Source organism: Marmota flaviventris, chromosome 3 (assembly GCF_047511675.1).
Source record: "Marmota flaviventris isolate mMarFla1 chromosome 3, mMarFla1.hap1, whole genome shotgun sequence".
NCBI lineage: Eukaryota > Metazoa > Chordata > Mammalia > Rodentia > Sciuridae > Marmota > Marmota flaviventris.
Window position 1 is genome coordinate 90829284 of NC_092500.1, and position 21252 is coordinate 90850535.

The window sequence follows — 21252 nt, forward strand, 5'->3', positions numbered from 1 at the left end:
ATCTGTAATTCCAGCAACCTGGTAAGCTGAGGCAGGAGGATCTCAAGTTCAAAGGCAGCCTCAGCAATTTAGTGAAACTTTTGTCTCAAAATTAAAAATTCAAAAAAGGATGGGGATGTAATTCAGTGGTAAAGTGTTCCTAGGTTCAATCTCCAGTACCAAAAAGAAAAAAAAGAAGAAAACCATAACAAACCTTACACTGATTCAATAAAGTGCCTATTTTCTCACACAAGCATTTTTCTATATGCAAAATTATTCAACATGTAAACTAAGTATTTTTTAAAAATGTCATTAAATTACAACTTTATTACTTTATATTTCAAACACTGCTCCTCATATCAATTACCTCCAATACAGTTAAATCCATGTAGTAATAAAAATATAATAATTACACATACTATCACTGATCAATAATTAACAATAAGCAAAGTACTTACTCTGCCTATAGGGCTCATTGGATGTACTGCATAATCTGAACTCATGTTATAGTTAGAAGCTTCATTTATCATACTTATAGGCCGTTCTTTCTTTTCTTCAGACGTCATGGTTGCAACAGTCCTGAAAATAAAATATGTTAAATTCTAGAACTTACTGTGTAAGTAAACTGTTTTACAGTAATGCTTTCCTGAAGTTAACAAAGCAAGAGTCCTGTTTTCAAAATAACTGGATACTTGTTACTACAGAGTAACATTTAATATTTACAACTGTTTTAAACACAATTAACTCTTCTGCTAAACTCAATGTAATTAATATCATGCTAATTCTAAAAGGCATTACTGAAGATAATCAACTTGGTTATCTAACAGGAAAATTACAGGCCAGGCATGGTGATGTACACTGGTAGTCCCAGCTAGGGACTACCCACACCTGAGGCAAGAGGATTGATTGCTTGAGCTTAAAGAGTTTGAGACCAGCCTGGGCAACAAAGCAAGACTCTGTCTAAAACAAAAAATAAAAACAAAAAGGAATTATAAGAAACTGGGGGTGAGTTCAGTGGTAGAAGACAAGATTACATGCTTGCGGCTCTGGGTTCAATTCCCAGTACCACCCCCTGGAAAAAAGAATAAAAGAGGAATAAGATTAATTATTCTAATATTAAAAAATAAGAAAATGTTAACATTTGTGGCCAGCTTCATAGTATATAAACTTTTTTCACTTATTTCTTTTAATGCTTATGAAATCCTAGGAAATGTACTGAATGGAAGGAGAAAAACTGAGTTCAAATTAAGTTTAATAATTTTGCCAAGTTTATACAGCTTCTTTAACTTTTATATTCTGTGCTCTTGAGAATTCAAACTTTCTCAGTTTGAATTCTCACAAAAATAGCTTCTAAAATTATATTCCTCTTGAAAAATAAATTTTAGGTCATGTATCTACACCACATGTAGTTAACAGCTGGGACTATTACACTTGACTGCAACTGTTCAGGTAAGAAAACTGTTCAATTTTACTGTATTAAATACGGATTAGAGCAATCTCAGTGCTAACCTCATTCTGATTACAGGCAATGCATGAAACTTTTTACTTACTGTTCATTCACTACAAAAATACAATTGTCCTGTGATGGCTGTCCTGTGACTGGATGTTTGCAGGTCACTTTCCTTTCATTATGGCTGAAAGAATAAAAGAAAAAGATAACATGTAGGCACTTCTATTATCACTAATATTTTGGTAGCAAAACACCCATTTCTTTATTGTAAAATTAAGGTTACTGAACAAAGAAGATGAAATTCAAACCACCTGTCATTTGGAGTCCTAAATATACCTTTTCTACTATCTACTGTGGGTAAATATGTGCGAAAATGCTACTTAACAGTTTTATAATATCACTGAACTCACTGCAGCTTACTCTGATCTCAATTCTTTCTTCTTGATAGCTGATTTGGCATACAATCACTATTTATACACACACACACACACACAATTTTAGAAGCTATTTTTGTGAGAATTCAAACTGAGAAAGTAAGCTCAAGAGCACAGGATGTAAAAGTTAAAGAAGCTATATAATCACATTTCTTACGTGGACAATAAGAATGAGTATCTACTCTCCTCCACTATTTTGTGACCCACTTTGGGCATGCTCTCTAGAGAAAAGACTATTTTTGGAGACTGAGACTTTTGTCTAGGAAATATTCTTTCTAAGCAGAGTGATAAGATTAGATTTCTTACTGTCTTCCTGAAATGAAAGGAAAACTAAACCTATTTATCTATATAAGTCAAAATATTAGACATCTCAAATATTATGCAAAGTACACTGGTAAATTATATACATCATCAAATGTAGATCTAAACCCTAACTTTAAATAACACACAAACACAGAGATATATTTGAGACAGGAATCTCACTGTATTGTCCAGGCTGGCCTCAATCTTGTGATCCTCCTGCTTCAGCTTTCCAAATAGGTGGGATTACTGGTGTGTACTACCATGTCTACCTCCTTGTAATTCTATTTTTAATTGGTAACTTAGCATTCTAAAATGTTATTCAGTAAGTAAAACTGAAGTCATATAAAAGAAACAGGTATCATGTTTTAAAAAATTAAATATTGAACATAGAAACACAGTAGAATAATTAGGAAATATGGCACATTTCTGCTACTCTTTAATTGATTAAAGACACACATGACTTCTACATTACCAGTTTCTTGTGGTGCTTTTGTCTTTTTACAGATAGGTTAAATAGTATTAAATATTGGTGAGTCTAGATATATGTGATGTATTTTCACTACATAAAAAGTATGCAAATGAGGACTGGGGATATAGTTCAGTTGGTAGAGTGCTTGCCTTGCATGCACAGGTCCTGGGTTCAATCTCCAGCATCACACACACACACACACACACACACACACACGCACACACACAAAATGCAAATGATCTTGCTTGATTTAAAAAAGCACAATAGTGCCAAAGCTTCATGGGGGATGTGAGTTTATATAACAGACAATAAACTGATAACAGAAAATAAACCGATAACAGAATAACTAGGTATAGCCACTGGAGATAAGTGAAAAACATTGAAATACTCTATTAAGTATATTAAGTATTAAGTTTTCAATTCTGCAAATATTTCGATGAAAGTGACATTAAAATAAGATGGAAATAATAATCTAGAACTTACATATTATTATATTATAATTATTCCTATAATATATACTTGCATTATATATTATATGCTATATTTAAGGTTTTTCTGTTGTTCTACATCTGGGAAGATGAGACAAAATGGGTTAAGAAGCTAGTCAGTTGAATGGTAGCTAAAATAAATATATACATTCTTTTTATAGAAATTAATATTGGAAGAAGAAAATAAATAAACCCCTACTAACTCCTATTATTTCCCTATGTTGTATCATCTTGCCTGAGAGAAATACAGTAGATTCCAATTCTAATATTCTAGAAACTCTAAATTATAACAATATGGCTCTGAAATAGTTATAGAGTTAAGGTACTACTCTGACCTTCTTGATACTAAACAGACTTGAGTATCCAATAAACATGGATGCAGGGCAGTGGATACATTTAAATAACAAACAATTAAACAGAAGCCCAAACACTCCTTTCCTCAAAAGTAGAAGATATCTCAAACTCATATTTTCAGTGAAGTACTTTAAAGATTATTATGTTTTAAAATAAATAAAATAAACAAAACCTTTGGATTTTTAGTTAAAATAATATTAACTAAAACCAGTACAAAAAAAGTATATATTTTATATTTTTATTTACTCAATACAAATGTGGATTTAAATTATATCAAAGGTTACTACTTTTCTATAAAATTCAAAATCAGAAGATTAAGATTTTATAGATAATTAGAATAAAAACTCTTGTTATCTTCTATGGAAAGCATACTTACAAAATAGAAAAAAAACACCTGTATTATTCTCTAATCATTTTGTCAAAAATGAATTAAAAGTATAAGAAACCAACATATCAACTCCAGCTTTAATTGTTTCAAAGTGGCAATTTTCTATTACTCGATAGGACTATCAAACCTCACTGCTCTTGTTAATGTTTTTTAAAATTCACTTTTGTAAAGTTTAAAATTAATTTTAAATTTCAGAATCATTTCTTTTGTTATGTGAGCATTTACATTGCATTTAATACTGCCGAATCTTAAAGTATTGCAATGGTAAAGGGTAAACACAGTTGCTAAATAATTAAATGAAATTAAAAATGAGTTGAATAAACACTGAGTGCCAATAAATGAAAAATTTCATAAAACCGTGTCTGTTAGTATAAATTCTTTGAATAGCAGATAGAGCACTTGACAGTGTGGGAAGTAGCTGGCCTATTGTTAGGTTCTGACCACTATCCTTGCCACAAAGGAGGAGGCCATGGCTCAGGAGGGAGACAATGATTTCCAGCTTTTCTTCAGTTCTACCAAATTTAACCACGTATTCTTTTAAAATTATGCTTTCATCCGATACATGTTATACTTTTCTGTAGTTCAGTGTGATTTTTTAAAAATTTTACTCTTGAGAGCCTCAAAATTCAGATCAAGAATGCCATCGGTTCTGTTTTAACGCTTGTATAGAAATGTGTTCTAAGATGATTCATAGATTAGGGAATGATATGAGCATAACACAACTTCACTGTCGCTTATGCATTATTTTGCTGTAAGAAGTACTAAGTGAATCTGCAATCTGCATCCAGCAGAACTCAGTCACATAAGAATTCACAAAACATATATCTGCATATGCTTCAAACATTTTACCAGCTATTTCAGTTCACTGTCTGTTTTCTGAAACACACTCATCCACATCTGGTGATACAACTTTAGATTTACTTTTAGACCATGCCTCTTATAAATTTTCCCAATAACTCACCAGCTAAAACCCTTCCAATGAAGTTCACTTCTATAAGCAAAAATCACAGGTATTTTTCAAGGCTGGGTATATATTTGTTGTAGTATTTCTAGCATTTTGTAACAACGTGTAAAGCTGTGATACCATTTTTATTAGATTGCATCTTTATTTCTATGTGTTACTAATGAAGTTTTGTGTTGTTGTTTGTTTTTTGAGATAAGATCTTTCTATTGTTCAAGCCTTGAACTCCTGGGCTCAAGCAATCCTCCTGTCTCAGACTCCTAAGTAAATGGAACTATAGATACATGCCATGATGCCCACCTATACTAAGAATTTTTGACTAAAGCTCCTCACCTCATTCCCCCCCCCCCCCCCAAATCCTGTGCTTTTCATTGCCTGATTTTGTAGTGAGATATTTTTAGGAATATCCCTGTTGTGTTCTAGCAAAACTGATCACACTACAACTTCAGAAATTTTACTACTAAAAATGTATTTGAAGCTTTAATAGATAAAGGCCACAAGTTGTTAGTTTAATATATACAGAAATACACACATATAAAATTTAGTTTATGTATGTAGTTACATAGTTTAATATATATGTTTTAATTTAGATATAAAATAAGAAAATGTTCTAGGTACCAGGGATAAGAGTGAGCAAAACCTAAGTCCTTGCCCTCATAGAACTTACTTTCTAGTGGAGATGTGTTTATAAATATTAAAAGAATAAACATTAAAACATGGCCTGAAATATAGCAAGTCTTGAAAAATTATATTTGTTTTTATTATGAACTATAAGTATTAAAAGTATATGCTACCATTATCATAATAACATTCAGCTAGCAACTTAAAGACAGTTTAAATTAGCCCCTATCTAAATATAGTCAGACATCATTTAATAGTGGGGACACATTGTGAGAAATACATCACTATGTAATTTTTGTCATTATGAATCACACAGCATACTCTCTGAAACCTAGATGTAATGTGGCCTGTTGATAAAATCAAGAGATGCCATCACTGTAACATGGCAGCATTTTACATTTTTACAGTAAACTTTTTTAAAATGAGGGGTAAACATTAAAAACATAAAAAAGCACTGTAATAGTCATTTATTATAGTTGTCACATATTATGTACTGTACGTAACTGCATATGCTTTATTTTTATATGCCTGGCAGTGCAGTAGTTTTGCTTATACCAGCATAGCCACAAACATGTAATGTGCCGTGCCATGACAGCAATGACAAGTGTGATAGGAATTTTTGAGCTGCATTATAATTTTATGGTTCCAACGTTGCATACGTAGCCTGTCATTTATCAAAACATCATTATGTGGCACATGACTCTAATTATTTAAAATTCATGATATCCCACAAATAATGGCTTTATGCTTCTGCCTCTTAAGTTAAAAATGAGGAGAAATATAATTCTATTTAGTTTTAGAGGAGGATGAGTTGTATTTTTCTGCTAATAAAGACAGCAGAAAAGAAGTTTCTTAACTAGTAGAAATATCTCTTAAAAACAAAATGTATGCAGGCATTCCAGAGTTCAGGGCTGAAGGAAATAGGTCATATTCATGAGTTCAGTCTGAAGATCATGCTCCAACAAAGGCACAAATAAAATGATCAAATCAATGCTTTTTTTGTTTCATAAAATATTAAGAAATTTTATATACAGCCACACAAATTGTTTGCTTTTTGGCATTATGCCCTTGTCATTATTGCCACACGTTTATAATAACTGGATAAGTGAATGAAAGATCTGCCTCTTTGAAGCTTCTATGGAATTATTATTTCACTTAATAATAATTTTATTTTGAAAGCCATGTCTACCTGAGATAGAATAGAAATTCATTAGTCTATTTAGTTCTTTCTAAATTTTGAACCAAATAATGAATTACGTAAGTAACTACCACAAAACTTGGGCTATGTTATACTTTTAAGCAGAGAACTTGGTTCTGAACTTTCTAGTAGCTGATATATCAAAGAGCTTAGCAATTTACCAGGTTTGAATCAACACTAAATGACAGGTACTTTTATATAAGAGTAACATAAACTGCATGGCAACACTCATAATAGGTTAAGTTGGTATTTGTTTCCCTTTCCAGATCATTAGAGAAGAATACATTTCATATAGTCTACATGTTAGTCTTCCCTCAGGGAGACTTATAAAGGAGGGTGACAATGATATTCCTATGAAAATACCACAAACATACACAATGAACAAAATGTGTACTTCAAATATAAATTCCAATAAAATTATGGGATTAGAAAAAAAGAATTTATTTACTAACATGGTATTTCAAATATCTAGTTTTAACAATGATAAAAGCTAATAGAACTGAAGAAATTGTTTCATTCTTAATGCAGTTGTATTTCATGTGACACAAGAAATTAAAGTATTTGTGTAATTAACTATGGACTGACAAATTAAATATAGTTTTATAACTCTTCCTATCCTACAAAAAAGATTTACAAATCTTTGTTGAATGTAAAAATTAAATACAAGTACTGGATCAAAAATTAAGAGTAATACTATATATAATAAATCAGTACATGATAAATTCTTTGAACCAAGTGTATAAAGAAGCTACTCCTGTTTTTAAGAAAAGAACGGCAGCACTGTCATCTTCACTGGGTTGGCTTGTCCTTTTAACTATGTATCTTCATAGGCCCAAACTGGCTGCTATATCACAAGTATCACATGCAGACCAAAAAGTTCAGAGTTGAAAGGAAAGTTCTTTGCACACCTTTTTTTCAAGAAGTTTTGCCAATGTTCCCTGGCCATCTTTCTTTAGAATCTCATTAACCAGAGATATGAAAGTCAATGCCCTAGTCAATAAATGGCAAAAGAAATGAGATCACTTAACACCAATGTTTTTGTTTCATTTCATGTTCTGGACAATTAATAAAAATTGGGCTGGGGTTGTGGCTCAGTGGTAGAGTGCTCGTCTTGCACATGTGAGACCCTGGGTTTGATCCTCAGCACCAATAAATAAATACATAAATAAATAAACAAGTGAAATTAAGGTGTTGTGTTCAACTACAACTAAAAAATAAATATTAAAAAAAAAACTGGGCTAGGATTGTGGCTCAGCGGTAAAGCGCTCGCCTAGCACAGGTGAGACCCGGGTTTGATCCTCAGCACCACATAAAAATAAAGGCATTGTGTTGTGTCCATCTACACCTAAAAAATAAATATTAAAAAAAAAAAGCCCATATTGGCTATTCTTAGTACCCTGGTTCTTTCTTGTGGGAGTATTTATTTTTGTAAGTTTTATTTATTTTTTAACTTTTGTTTCATGGATTTCATGATGCATTAATTTTCTGTCAATAAAATAACCCAGATAATTAACTTATAACAAAAAGTTTGGGAGGTTCTAGTCCATTAGCAGTTGGTCCTCATGCGTTGGGCTGGTGAGGCAGCACTTCATGGCAAGAGCACATGGCTGAGTAAACTCCACTTGCCTCATGGCCAGAAAGCAAAAAAGGGAAGAAGAGGCCAAGGTCCCCAAATGGGCACACCTCCAATGATCTACGGACGTCCCATGGGCTCCACCTCTCCCAAGAATGCCAACTGTGGGAACCAAGCTTTTACCACCTAAGCCTCTGGGGAACATTCAAGATCCAAATTTTAAGTTACTACAGTAACAAGTATAAATTTGATTCTGTTATTTATTAGTTGTTATTAGTTGTACTAGAAATTAAACTCAGGACCATGCACATGCTAGATAATTGTTCTACCACTGAGCCACATTCCCATCTCATGGGTTTTTTTTTTTTTTTTTGAAGCTGAGGGTATTTAACCACTGAGCAACATCTCCCAATAATTATTAATCCTCTTCCTCATTTTAATTTGAGACAGGATACTGCGACATTGCTGAGGGTCTTGTGAAGTTGCCGAGGCTAGCCTTGAACTTGTGATCCTTCTGCCTCAACCTCCTGAGTTGCTGGGGTTACAGGTGTGCACTACCCAACCTGGCGCCACGTTTTCTAAAATTTAATAGATAAATACTGAAACTGCTATCAACATATTACCAATAACAGTAAATATAATTCTTCTGAGTGACATATTAGTCAAAGCAAGCTTAGTCAAAGTAGTGCCTTACGTGTTCAACTGGCAAAATCACTGAAAATGCATCCACTGTGCACAAAAAGAAATTTATAATAGGATACTATGTCCCAAATAAAAGACTTTGGTTGTCTCTTATTAAACTCAGATGAAAACCCACCCATTTATATGGTTTGTTATGAATCATGTATTTCCCTTAAGGGAAAGAGAAAAGGATTTAATTTAGTTTAAGAAAAACAGGAAAGCATGAGGAGGTTTGGCAGCTTCTGCCTGGTAATTCTTCTGGCAACTGTGGTAACAAAGCCAGTATCATGACTTTTGGCTTTTATGAGGTCCAATTCACTGAAAACTCCAACATAACTACAATGTTGTTAAACTAGAGAGGGTCAGAAGAGGTGCAGACACTATGGAAGCTATTGCATGTTGCTAATTTAGGTAGAAAACTATGCAGTAAACAGTCCAGATGTGTGCTTATAACCCTTTTTATCTGTATCCTTCTACTCAAACAAACAAACAAACAAGTTATAGTTTTGGAATATTCTTAATTTGGCTTTGGTTTCCTTATACCAATGGACAATTATATCCTCCTGCTTCTTTTAAAATTGAAGAAATTTTATCAGTAGAAATCATACAGTAACTTGTCAAATTGAGATCTAAGTAACCAAATATAATTAAGGTTAAAAAAACATGGTTGTAACAATAAATTAGTTCTGTGATGGCCCAAAGTAATTTTTTTTTTTTTTTTGGATATTGCTGGGGATCAAACCCAGACCCCTGAATATGCTAGGCAAGTGATCTATGAGCCACATCCTCAGCCTCTAAAGGAATTCAATTAAAGGTAATATTTTAAGAAGAAAAGGAAAACTCTAAAAGCACCCTTTCTTGAGACAAACAATTCTTGAGCCTTGGTTATGTGAAGAAATAACCAGAGTTAGCAATCTGAAAGATTATAATTTTTTTTCAAAACATGAAAAGTATATATTTCCTTTCCCCACATTTAGTTCTAAATACCATTTGTCTTTAACTTAGAACTAACTGCTTCCAGACATCCCACTCAAACCTCAATGATTCATTTACTTACCGTGCACAAATTCTCCTTAAGGTCTTAACCCTTTATTTTATATCCTTTCTTCTTGTCTTTTATAAATGAATAATCTCTGATTTCTTGTGTGTGGGGGTTCACTAGGTATGAAAATCTCATTTTGATGCTCACCTCTAGTAACAAATAGTAAAGTCCTCACTGTTACAACAGCTATCACTTGAGCATCTCTACTCAGTGCTACCCACACATTCATATGTCACATACTATTTGATAACCCTCCTCACAGGACCTCTTTGCTGCAGGCATTATTATCTGCATTTTACAAATGAATAAATATGAGGCTCAAGGCATTTATGAGGTTGACATAAGCTAGGAGCGCGACATGCCAAGTTGCTTCCTTTTCAGATCCCTTTCTCCAGTTTCCCCCTTTCCTCTTACCAGTTAATGAGAATTTTCTGTTCTTTCCTTCATTTCTGTTCAATGGCAAGAAAATAGAACAAAACTGTACTTTCATTAGCTGTCCTTCTCTTCCTCCACAGACAACAAATGAAGTGTGGTGCACATGCAGCCTCCATAGCTGCTTCTCTTCTCTCCCTGCATCTCACTGCCTCGCTTTACCCTAAGATCATTTCCATCTGAAGCTCTGTAATGATACCTTTTCCATTTCCAATTTAATTTAAAACCCAATGCCTTTTTTTCTATATTCCTATTCTGAGGCTTTGCAATCATTTTCCACTCTTAGTCAGCTGCTCAGAAAAAAATTATCACCACAACAGATTTAGAAATGTTACCTCACATTCTCCCTATCACAGGTACCAAAGAACAGTACAAATACCAAAAATTGTCTTTGGCTTACATTTTATAGAAAAGTAAGGCTCAGCAAGGATGTACTATTAAATAGATAAGAAGATGGTTACAATGAAATAGGTTAGGATACTCGAAGAACTGAAAATCTGGCTTGACCCAAGCAAAGGAGGGGACTTAAACCTCAGTAGAAAAATATGAGCATGTTGTAACAATGTAAGCAAAAAGCTATAAAGCATTATTATTGATTTGGTTCAACAAATAAATAGTTCAAAGCATAAGAGCTCACATACCAACTCATCCATTTTATTTGGTTATTTTCAGGTAATTTCTAAATAATTTTTTGAAAAAGCTTTTTAAAATAAAAACATGTACATTAAAATCTACAATATAAACAGTTTGTAATGGATTTTAAAGAATTTTGGAGATAATGCAAGAATCATTCAATTAACACATGTAGTTAAAAACAAATGCATTTATCCATCCTGAGTGTTACATATTATCACTTGATAAATTAAAAGCAAAATGGCTACAATAATTTAGACAATTCTTTCATCTGTAAGGCATTTAAATGAGTCTGAACTTAAGACGCTCAAATGGGAAGGTTAACTAGTGCTATATGGCTGAAAATGAAATATGATTCTTAAAATGTCCACACCACTTCATGAAAGTAATTTTTTGCAAAGTGTTCAAGAATTAAGTGCTACATTGGTGGCCACTAGAAATTACCCTATGTAATAGAAAGCTAATAATATCTCAAATACTGTTTCAGTGCAGGCTCATATATTCCCAAGATTTTTTTTTAACATTTTATTCATTTCTTAAAGGTTCTTTTTAAAATTGAAAATAAAAGAGTACACATTTTCATGTACATGTGTTATAGAATTCCAACTCCTTTGAAAGTATCCTAACCTATTTCATTGTAACCATCTTCTTATCTATTTAATAGTACATCCTTGCTGAGCCTTACTTTTCTATAAAATGTAAGCCAAAGACCAAATTGGGGGCGGGGTGGTAGTGGTCAATACATGACTAATAACAAAATCTCTATCCTTTTGAAAAGATAAAAAGAGTACATGGTAAGCACCAAGGTATATTTTTTGGGCCTAACAGAAGTCTTACCAAAAATCAGCTGGACTGGAATATGCTAGAGAGCAGAGTTCTTTAAAGAAGGTTTAACTGCATCACTATCTTGTTTAAAAAATGGTTGGCTCTCTACTCCAGTTTTAATGTGAAGTAATGACTTATACACAACTATAATTTAATGAATGAAGAGCACTGAAAATGTGATCTAAAGTTAATATTCGTTGTTTAATGATCCACAGTAGAAAAATATGTATAAACTTATACAACAGAATAAAAAGATGATAGGGTATATTTTAGTAGTTTAAAAGAGTACTTACTATTTGAAAAATTACAGAACAACTTATATATGTTTTTACTAAAGTCTTAAGAATTTTTTTGAAAGGTGCTGTGGCACATGCCTGTTATTCTAGCATAACGATGACAAAATTCAAGGTAAGCAGTAAGACCCCTCTCAAAATAAAAAATAAAATAAAAAGGATTGGGGATGTTGCTCAGTGTTAAAGTTCTCTGGTTGAATCCCCAGGCCCCACCCCCCAAAGATTTTAAAAATAAAATTAATAAGAACCCCACCTAAGAAACAAGTTGATAGTAAGAAGTATTGCTCTATTAACTTAAAAGCAATAATGTGGCATTCAAAAATACAAAACCTAGAATATCATCAATTCAGACAACTCTACTACTCCCTAATGAATGCTAATTAGCAAGATTTTATTGTAACATGTATTAAATAGACATTTACTATACTAGTGGGAAGGAAGCAAACAGCAAATTAGAAAAAACTAAGTTTAAGCACCAATTCTTACTATACCACTTTAGATAGTAACCTAATTCTAAACTACACATAAGTTGTGAATAAGTTACTTTGAAGGGATCAGATTACTTTATTGTACATGAAACACTCCTTTTAATAAATCAAACAGATAAGAGTTTAATGTAAAAAAGCTAATCATTTAACTATTCTTCATTATACAGTTATTTACTTATTTTCAGATACTATATAAGCTTTATTGAAACAATCACTGCAAGAACAAAAATCAAATGATAATGCTGTAAAACAATATTAAAAAAAAACAATAGTAGACTTGCTTTCAAAATGATGCACAGTACAGCAAACACTTTTTTTCTCCCAGTACTAGGGATTGAATCCAGGTCCTTGAGCATGCCAGGCAACTGCTCTACTGAAATACATTCTTAATAATGTTATTATAAATATAAATAAATAACCATGAACAGCGGCATAAACATAAACAAAACACAGAGGTGAGACTGATTAGGGATTGAACTTGCTTAGAAAAAGAAGACCATGGAAAGCATCACATGTGTGATGGCTCTCTGAATGAGCCTGGTGGGTTTAGCAGGAATAGTCAAATATGGATAGAGTTCAGAACCGACTACAAAGATGAGGGTCAGGCACAGACATATGGTTGAAAATCTAGGTCTTAAGTAAGTTTTCTTTTTCATGTGAGTTTTAAAACAATGTATTTATTCCTAGGTTTTCTATCACTTCAATTTCAGAATAATGTATTTTTAAAAATTCTGAAAAGATTCGAACATAATGTACTTTATATGATCCACATAGAACTTACTTAAGGCTCAATTTAGTTAAGAAATCATCATCTCTGAGCACTGAGAAATTTCGCTCTTACAGATGAGGCAAAAGTAGGGTGGAAATCCAACCTGGCCCACTTCCTACAGCAGGACACTACAATGGCAATATCTGACACTGGAGAAACATTTTCTTCTAACAAGAGTATAAGGCATGGCATGCTATCAGTTAGTTTTGATCATCAGAGTAAAGATGAAATCTCTCCAATACAGAGACCAAGATATTCTCCTCATTCGTTTAACTTGCTTAGTCAACTATTTATTCATGTAGAAATATTTATTTAACATGTAGATGCACAAGGCTTTGTACTGTACACCACTAGGAAACAAAAATGTAGTTTAAGACTCTAAGGGAATTAAAGAGCCAACTGAGTTTACCAGGCTAAATTTTTTTTTTTTAAAGAAGAACAGTGCATTTATACTTTTCAAGCAGGTCATACTACTGGTGGAAGACGTTATTATCCATTAGAAAATAGACAAGTATTCTATTTCCTATCACTTTAGACTCAGGTAAAACTTTTATGTCAATTGAAAGTTATCTCCCTGCTCACCACCTTATTTTTTTCCCCTCATTTTGCCAGCTTTAATTTTCTATTCATTAAAAAAAAAAAAAAGCTGAAGTAGCTTCTCCATACTGGAACTTGGTAGCAGCCAATGACCTCTGATGTCATAATGCCTCAAAAAAATCTTTGTCTAAAATGCATAACAAGTATATTTATTTCATCATTACCACAGTAATTTACTGCTTAAGTTTAAAATATACCATACCATGTTAAAATATTTTAAGTGGATTCATGATATTTTTTTCATGATAAATTTATTTAAAAAAAGAATTAAAATATTCATGAATTTTTCACTTACAGTGCTTAAATTTTCTATATTTGGGCAGAATCTTAGCTGGAAGTTGAACATTCTGCATCTTAAAAAAAATTGGATTGTGAATTAAGGCTGTCAAGTTATATAAAATGAACTTGAAACCCTACTTCTACATTTCTAACCTTCTAAACATAGTAGTCTGATGTCCTGGGAGCCATAATATGAGGTAGAGATTTATTCCTCAAATTTGATACTTTTGCATATTAGCATAAAAATTAATTTAGAACATTTTCTTTCACATAAAAACATGCAAAGCAAGTCTTACTCTTCAAATGCTTCAGAAAATTGAAGTAAAAAGTATGTTTTTAAAGAATTTCTACACTGCCCCTTTTTCAACTAGACTTAAACTTTAAAGTATATGCCTGTTTTTTTAAGGGGAAACTTGAGAAATTCTTCTAAAAGACCTTGAAATCAAAGACTGCTATTGAACTTTCATGAAAACAATTATGCCAGAGATGTCAAAATATAAAAAGAGGAAAACTTTAAAGGCTTTAGTTTATATAACTAGAATGAAATTAAGATAATATCCTTCATTATAAAAAGGAGAAAAAGAAATTATAAGCAAAATAGCTACTCCAAAACCCAGAAACCTTGCATAACAGAACACTAATGCTTTCAAACTAAACATAACACTGCAATTCAAAGAAATGTGAATTTGTAGTTAATAAGAATCAGCATATTTCCCAGCTTCTATAATCAATGGCTGTTTGGCATTATTCTTTAAAATTTCTAAAATTTGTTTAAATGCTGAAATACTGTCTATAATATATAATCTCCTCCCAGGATACTGCTCTTCAATTTTAGGTTAATAAATATTTTCAATCACATCACTGAAACAACCCCCAAATTAAAGAATTCTTAAAGAGATATCATTATTTCAACTGTTAACTAGTTTAGAACATTATTAAATTGTGTATTAAGGAAAGCATTATATAATGAATATCACCGAGCTTCTCTATAGGAATGTGTGAGGAATTATTTATCTAATTTTCTTTGAGATTGAAGGAGGTAAGCTTCTGAGACTTTTAAATAAAAATCTTTAGGCTTTGAAGCTATTTTTGATCAGTACATATTTATGCAGTTTTAAGTTTAGGAGAGACTATAGGAAGGACATTTCTGACTCTCACATCTTAAAATGTTCAAGTCATTTGACAACTTAATGAATACATTTACATTTCCACAATACAGTAAGTTATAGAAATATTTATGGTATGTAAATCCTCTGCCCTAGGCACCATGCCTGAAACAGTGCTACAAAACATTATTTACCACAGGATCATTAACTGAGAAAATAGATTACTGTTCATTTAGGCATTAGCTATAATTAACAAAGTAACAAGAATTACTCACCAGCCTTCATCAAAATCACATTCTTGAAAAAAACCCCTCAACTTCAGACAAAAAAAGACTCTGGAATAAAAATAAGACTGAAGTCCTTTGTCTTTGAGCTGCTCCCTATGAGCACTGTGGGGAGTATGCACTAAGGAAATGCACTGTGGCTGTCAGGCTGGCCTGCCACTCTGGAAGTCTGACACCAGACTTACGTCACATCTAACATGTCACTGTAGCCACAAATTAAGGCAGTTTCTCCAGGAAGGATCTGTTGTGATTATGCATGCCTTCTAGCCAGAAGAATAAAATATGATTTCAATTTCTTTGAAATTGGCATATAGCATAGGGCAAAACACCAAGATATATTGTTATAAACAGTTTTTGAAGAAAACAAGAATGTAAAAAATAACCTTAGCTCTAAAAATAAGTGGATATTTCCTTTAAAAATGTAAGCACACCAACTAAAATAATTCCTTTAAAAAGTTTTTGTTGCTTTTTCCAAAGTTGATACAAACTTATTTAAAAATTCAACACATAAAAGGTATAAAAAAGACTAAAATTCCCTTTCCACTATCCAGAAATAATGATGGCTGCACAGATCACTTACTATGTCAAATGTTTTACAAACTCATTTGAGCCTAATAACAGGATAAGTTCTACAGTTATCTTTATTTTACTGAAGAAAAAGAGGCACAGAATAGGCACAGAATTATTTGCCCATGATCATAATGCTCATAAAACCTAGGCAGAGTGTCTCTATTACATAGACATTTTAAATTTACTAAATTATACTACCTAGTAGAAGATACAACAACTGTTAATATTTTGATGAACATCCTAATTTTAGACCAGAGTTTGCTTTTTTTTTTTTTTCTATTCAGCAATGTGCCATGGAGAGAAATGACATTTCTAATTTTCCTTTTTAATAACTGCCTATCACAGTTATCTAAACCCATGTTCTACTGGGCATTTTATTTTCAATTTCTTGCTATAATAAATAATACTTAACAAAGAAACAAAAAACTTGAAAAAATGCAAATATCTTAGTGCCTTTCTTTGTTTAGCTATGTAGGATAATTATTAGAAATGGGATGGAAAGGTCAAAGCATGTGCATGTTTTCAGCATTTAGAAACAGTCTTTTCCAAAAAGAATCAACAATTTATATTTGCACTTCAGTATCTTAGGTTTTCCCTTTCCCCGTATCCTGACTCATATTAAATACTGGTAATTACCCTTTATCTTTGTAAATCTAATAGAAAATACAAGCTATCCACTATTCTAACTGTAAATGGGGTTAAACCTTTTCTTTGCATGCCTATTCATGAAGGAGGCAGTTCAGCTTAATAGTCAAAACCACATACCTCTGAAGTCAGATGATCTGGGTTCAAACTGAGTTCTTTTCCTCAACAGCTCTCAGACCACAGGCAAGTTACCTAGCCTTTCCCTATTTCAATTTTCTTATATGGAAAATAAAGATGATAATTTAATCCTCATGGGATTTTTTTTGATGATGAGAAGAATCATGTAAAGCAATTAGAACAGTGCTTACCACATGATTGTTTAATTAAATGTTGAGTCATATTTAATGGCTGACAGTATTTCTTCTATAGTTCATGCTCTTTGCTCAAAATGGTGATTCTTAATAAAGAATGGGGAAACCATTTAAAAAACACTATAAATATCTTGCTTGACTGACAATGGTATAAAAAAATTTTTAGATCCCACCCATTCAAGTACTAACCAGGCCTGACCATGCTTAAGCTTCTGAGATCAGATGAGACTGGGTATGTTCATGAAAATTTTTAGGTATCTCAATCTGAGATGTCTTACAACTAAATCTAACACGTAACCTAACTGGTGCTAAAACATTCCTTTCATATGAAACTGCAATAACAAAAATTAAAAATAGCACCTCAAGCTGAGAAACAAAATTGTATCATCATGTAGTTTGAAATATAAAAAAAATCAAGCCAACAGTTTGCTATAACCAGAAGGTTTTGCATATGTTTTAGAAAAGTAGCGATTCATGATCATTTCCATTTTTTTTTTTTAGGTCAAGGTTTTGTTTGTTAATTATATTCAGTCTAAACTTTTTATTTTTAGTTGTAGATGGACCCAATGTCTTTATTCATTTTTTTATGTGGTGCTGAGGATTGAACCCAGTGCCTCAAGCATGCGAGGCAAGTACTCTACCACTGAGCTACACCCACAGCCCTCAAAAACACCAAAAATAAGTCAACAAAACAAGTTTTCCTCACAATTCTAAAAGCAAACAATAATGTCCGTTTAAGTGACATAGATCATAATAACTTATAAACAGAGTCCATTAAGGTTATAATAAAGTAGGCTTATTATTCCCACCCCCAGACCAATTAGATCTTCTATTATGTAACAAAGACTTCATCAGTTTCACCATCAGAATAATTACAAGAAAACATTTTTAAAAACTTAAGCCAGCTGCAATCTCAGTGACCTGGGAGGCTGAGGCAGGAGGAGCACCAATTTTGAGGCCAGCCTCAGTAACTTAGCCAGACAGTGTCTGGAAGAGAAAACAACAACAAACTGGGGACGTAGTTCAGTGGTAAAGAACCTCCAAGTTCTATCCCCAGTATTACACTGTGACCCCTCAACACCCACCTTAAGCCAGAAGGTATAGTAGTGTGCACCTGGGTAGTCCCAGGTACTTGAGAAGCTGAGGTGTGAGGAACACTTGAGCTCAGGGGTTCCACCAGCCTGGCCAACATAGTGAGTCCCTATCTCAAAAAACAAAACAAAAGGGCCTGGAGTTATAGCTCAGTGGTGGAGCACTTGCCTAGAATGTGTGAGGCACTGGGTTCGATTCTCAGCACTACATATAAAAAACAAATAAAAAATAAAGGTCCATCAACAACTAAACATTATATATATATATATAAACAACAAAAAAATCTTTAAAAGCTTACAAAGAAGAAATTTTATATTATTCTAGCATAGCTGGTTTAGGTGTGTGTTCACTCTTTACCTACGCAGTAAAAAATGTCTCATTTGAAGATAGATCTTTTTAAATAAAACTGCAGAAGAATATGTTTGCAAAATCACACAGTGGCATGGTAGTTGTGGTAGGTGCCAGGAGAACTACAATAAAATGAAGCAGCAGAAATCTGTTAAAAGACGCTGGAAGATTATGTGGAATACTGAGAAGTAACAAGCAGGGCAAGTATTTGGCTGATTAAGTTACTAGTACCCTGCATGGTTTCTCTTAGGCCTGAAGAACCTGTGAGCCTCTGGCCATTTCACCTATCATTTACAGAACATCTACTACAGGGAAAATATTATAGTGGGGTGAAGGAAGTAAAGAGGGAATAAGATAAGGTCCCTTTTTTCTCCAAGTCACAACAGCCTGAACTGACAGTTTAATAGGACAGAACAAGTTGTAAACAGATCATATAATGAAGAGCCCCAAAGAAGAAACAGCTAAATGCCTAGAAGAATCTGTGAAAGGCTTAACAAAGTGACAGCTAACCTGACTATTGAGGATGAGATTTCAGTCAGAGATCAGAAGTTGGCACATATTTAAGAGGAAATCTAAAGTTTACACCTATAAAAAAGTGCCCAATTACAGAGAAATTATTTACTTCAGCAGAAATATAATAACAATATGATAATTCTTACAAGTGCCTTGTATGATTCTGCCCAGCTTTTTTGGGCTCTGCCCAAACCACATTTTAGTTACACCAAGAAAGGTAAATGGATGGACTTATACTACTTTGTACGTGCTAATAAACTTCTTTAAATCAGTTGGGAATCTTAAATCTCAATCTTGATTCTCTCTTCATTTAAAAACCACAGAAAAATTCCAGCAAGGGCTCCTAGGTATTCTCCACCAGCTTGCACACATTACTCAGACATATTTGTGATAATGACTGAGGAATTAATGACTCAGAATCATGACCAAGGATCCAGTTGTGATATTCTTCCAGTCATTATACTATTCACTTCAGTGTTATGTAAACATTTGACCACATTTTTCTTGAAAATGCTATCCTTGTCCTTAACTTATCTGGCTGTAGCATTTACTCTACAGACAGGTTTATGTCCAAGCAACAATCCAACACCTAACTGTATTCATAATTTGGTACCACTTACTCATCACTAGTATCTAAAGTAAAAATTCTTTTAACAGGTAGGAAACAGATCTATCAGTTTTTCAACAGTGCCTAACAGTGCTGTACACAAAGCATGCAAATATATAATCAATTGATTACTGATTATTTTTTAACTTCCTGGTCATCGGAGGTCCTTTTGGTACAACAAAGTAACAGTAATTTAAATTTAAAATGATTTGAAAATACAGCATCTCTCCCCCTTATATTCTCATATCATTTGTTAAAAGTTAGTAGTCAGGTGAGGAATCAAACATTCACACCTAATGGTAACCACATCATCAACTGAAGCCCTGTAGAGAAATAAGTTCTATGTCATCAAGGAAGGCAATCAACTAAGTATTGGGCCAACAATTTCTTCTAACATTATGTTAGTCATCTTCATTTGGCACTTAAATAACAGTCCAAATATTTTCAATTTACTACCCAAGAAATGTTCAAGGGTTATTTCACCTTATCATGTCAGTATTCCTTTTAGAGGTAAATTTCACATCACAGCAAACTTCTGGAAAAAGTTAATTGGAAGACTTGATTTAAGAATCAAATTAATCCATAAACGCCTGCTTAAGAAGAGACCAATTACAATGAAAAAGTTCTTCATAATATTACAATCTTTCTCTCTGGGGAGTGATAGCTACTAAAACATACTTGCTTACTAATGGAATTCAGAATATTTTAATTTGCAAATACCTAGTTTTCAGGTCATAAATGAACAAGTTCACCTTCCAAGGTCAGTTTAATAAGACACTTAGATTTTTTTTTAATCCCCTTTATTTCTTTTTCCAATCCTTTCTACTTTTTTGTGTGACATTAGTTGCAAGTAATCCTTCTGAACAATCTCTTCCTTCTGAAGTTTATCAAAACTTATGTATCTCACCAATTTATATTACTCAGTTCCTGTTCAAATGTTAACTTCTCAGAGATCTTATGCAATCTCCCTCACTCAGGTAGTTCTAATACTATGTACTAGGAACAATCAGCATTACCAATGTAATTTAGAGTCAGTCATACTTTCAATCTCAAAGAATCTGTGAGTACAGGATGTATATAAGCTATTTTGCTTAATATATATCCTATTTTACTTAAAATATATCTTCATGGAGACTGGACTAACTCTAATTTCATTTATACAACTAAATGCAAACCAAAGTTAGAGATCTAATAAAAAAGATGAACAAAAAAAGTAAGCATTAAAATTTATCATCATCTCCTCTTTCCTTTGTCTTTGTTATCATGTGAAATCTCAAGCTATAGGAGAAATATGTGACTCTATTTATATCCCCTTTGGCATATTTGAACATTATAACTATCTTTGGGAGCTTGAAAACAATTTTACTTGATGGGAAAAAAAGGGATTTTGAGTGGTAGATCTTTAACTATCTTTTCAGTTAAATTATCACAGTTCAAAGTAACTTCCAAAGAGTATACATGCAACACATATAGTATGAAAACTTAATATTCATGTGCATATACATTTTAAACGATAGTT

At 32.7% G+C, this 21252-nt stretch overlaps 1 protein-coding gene across 7 annotated transcripts in view; it reads right to left on the reverse strand.

Annotated features, from left to right (window-relative positions):
• The window catches only part of Plekha5 (pleckstrin homology domain containing A5), a 234955-nt gene that overhangs the window by 93412 nt on the left and 120291 nt on the right, over nucleotides 1–21252 (reverse strand). For 6 of the 7 annotated variants that reach the window (XM_071610114.1, XM_071610109.1, XM_071610106.1 and 3 more), the window contains exons 4-5: nucleotides 1530–1613; nucleotides 438–558 (exon numbers count right to left, since the gene is read on the reverse strand). In XM_071610114.1, the coding sequence (XP_071466215.1) occupies nucleotides 438–558; nucleotides 1530–1613 (205 nt within the window). Of the gene's footprint in view, nucleotides 1–437; nucleotides 559–1529; nucleotides 1614–21252 lie in introns of those variants that run through there. The other variant, XM_071610112.1, reaches the window with a different exon arrangement.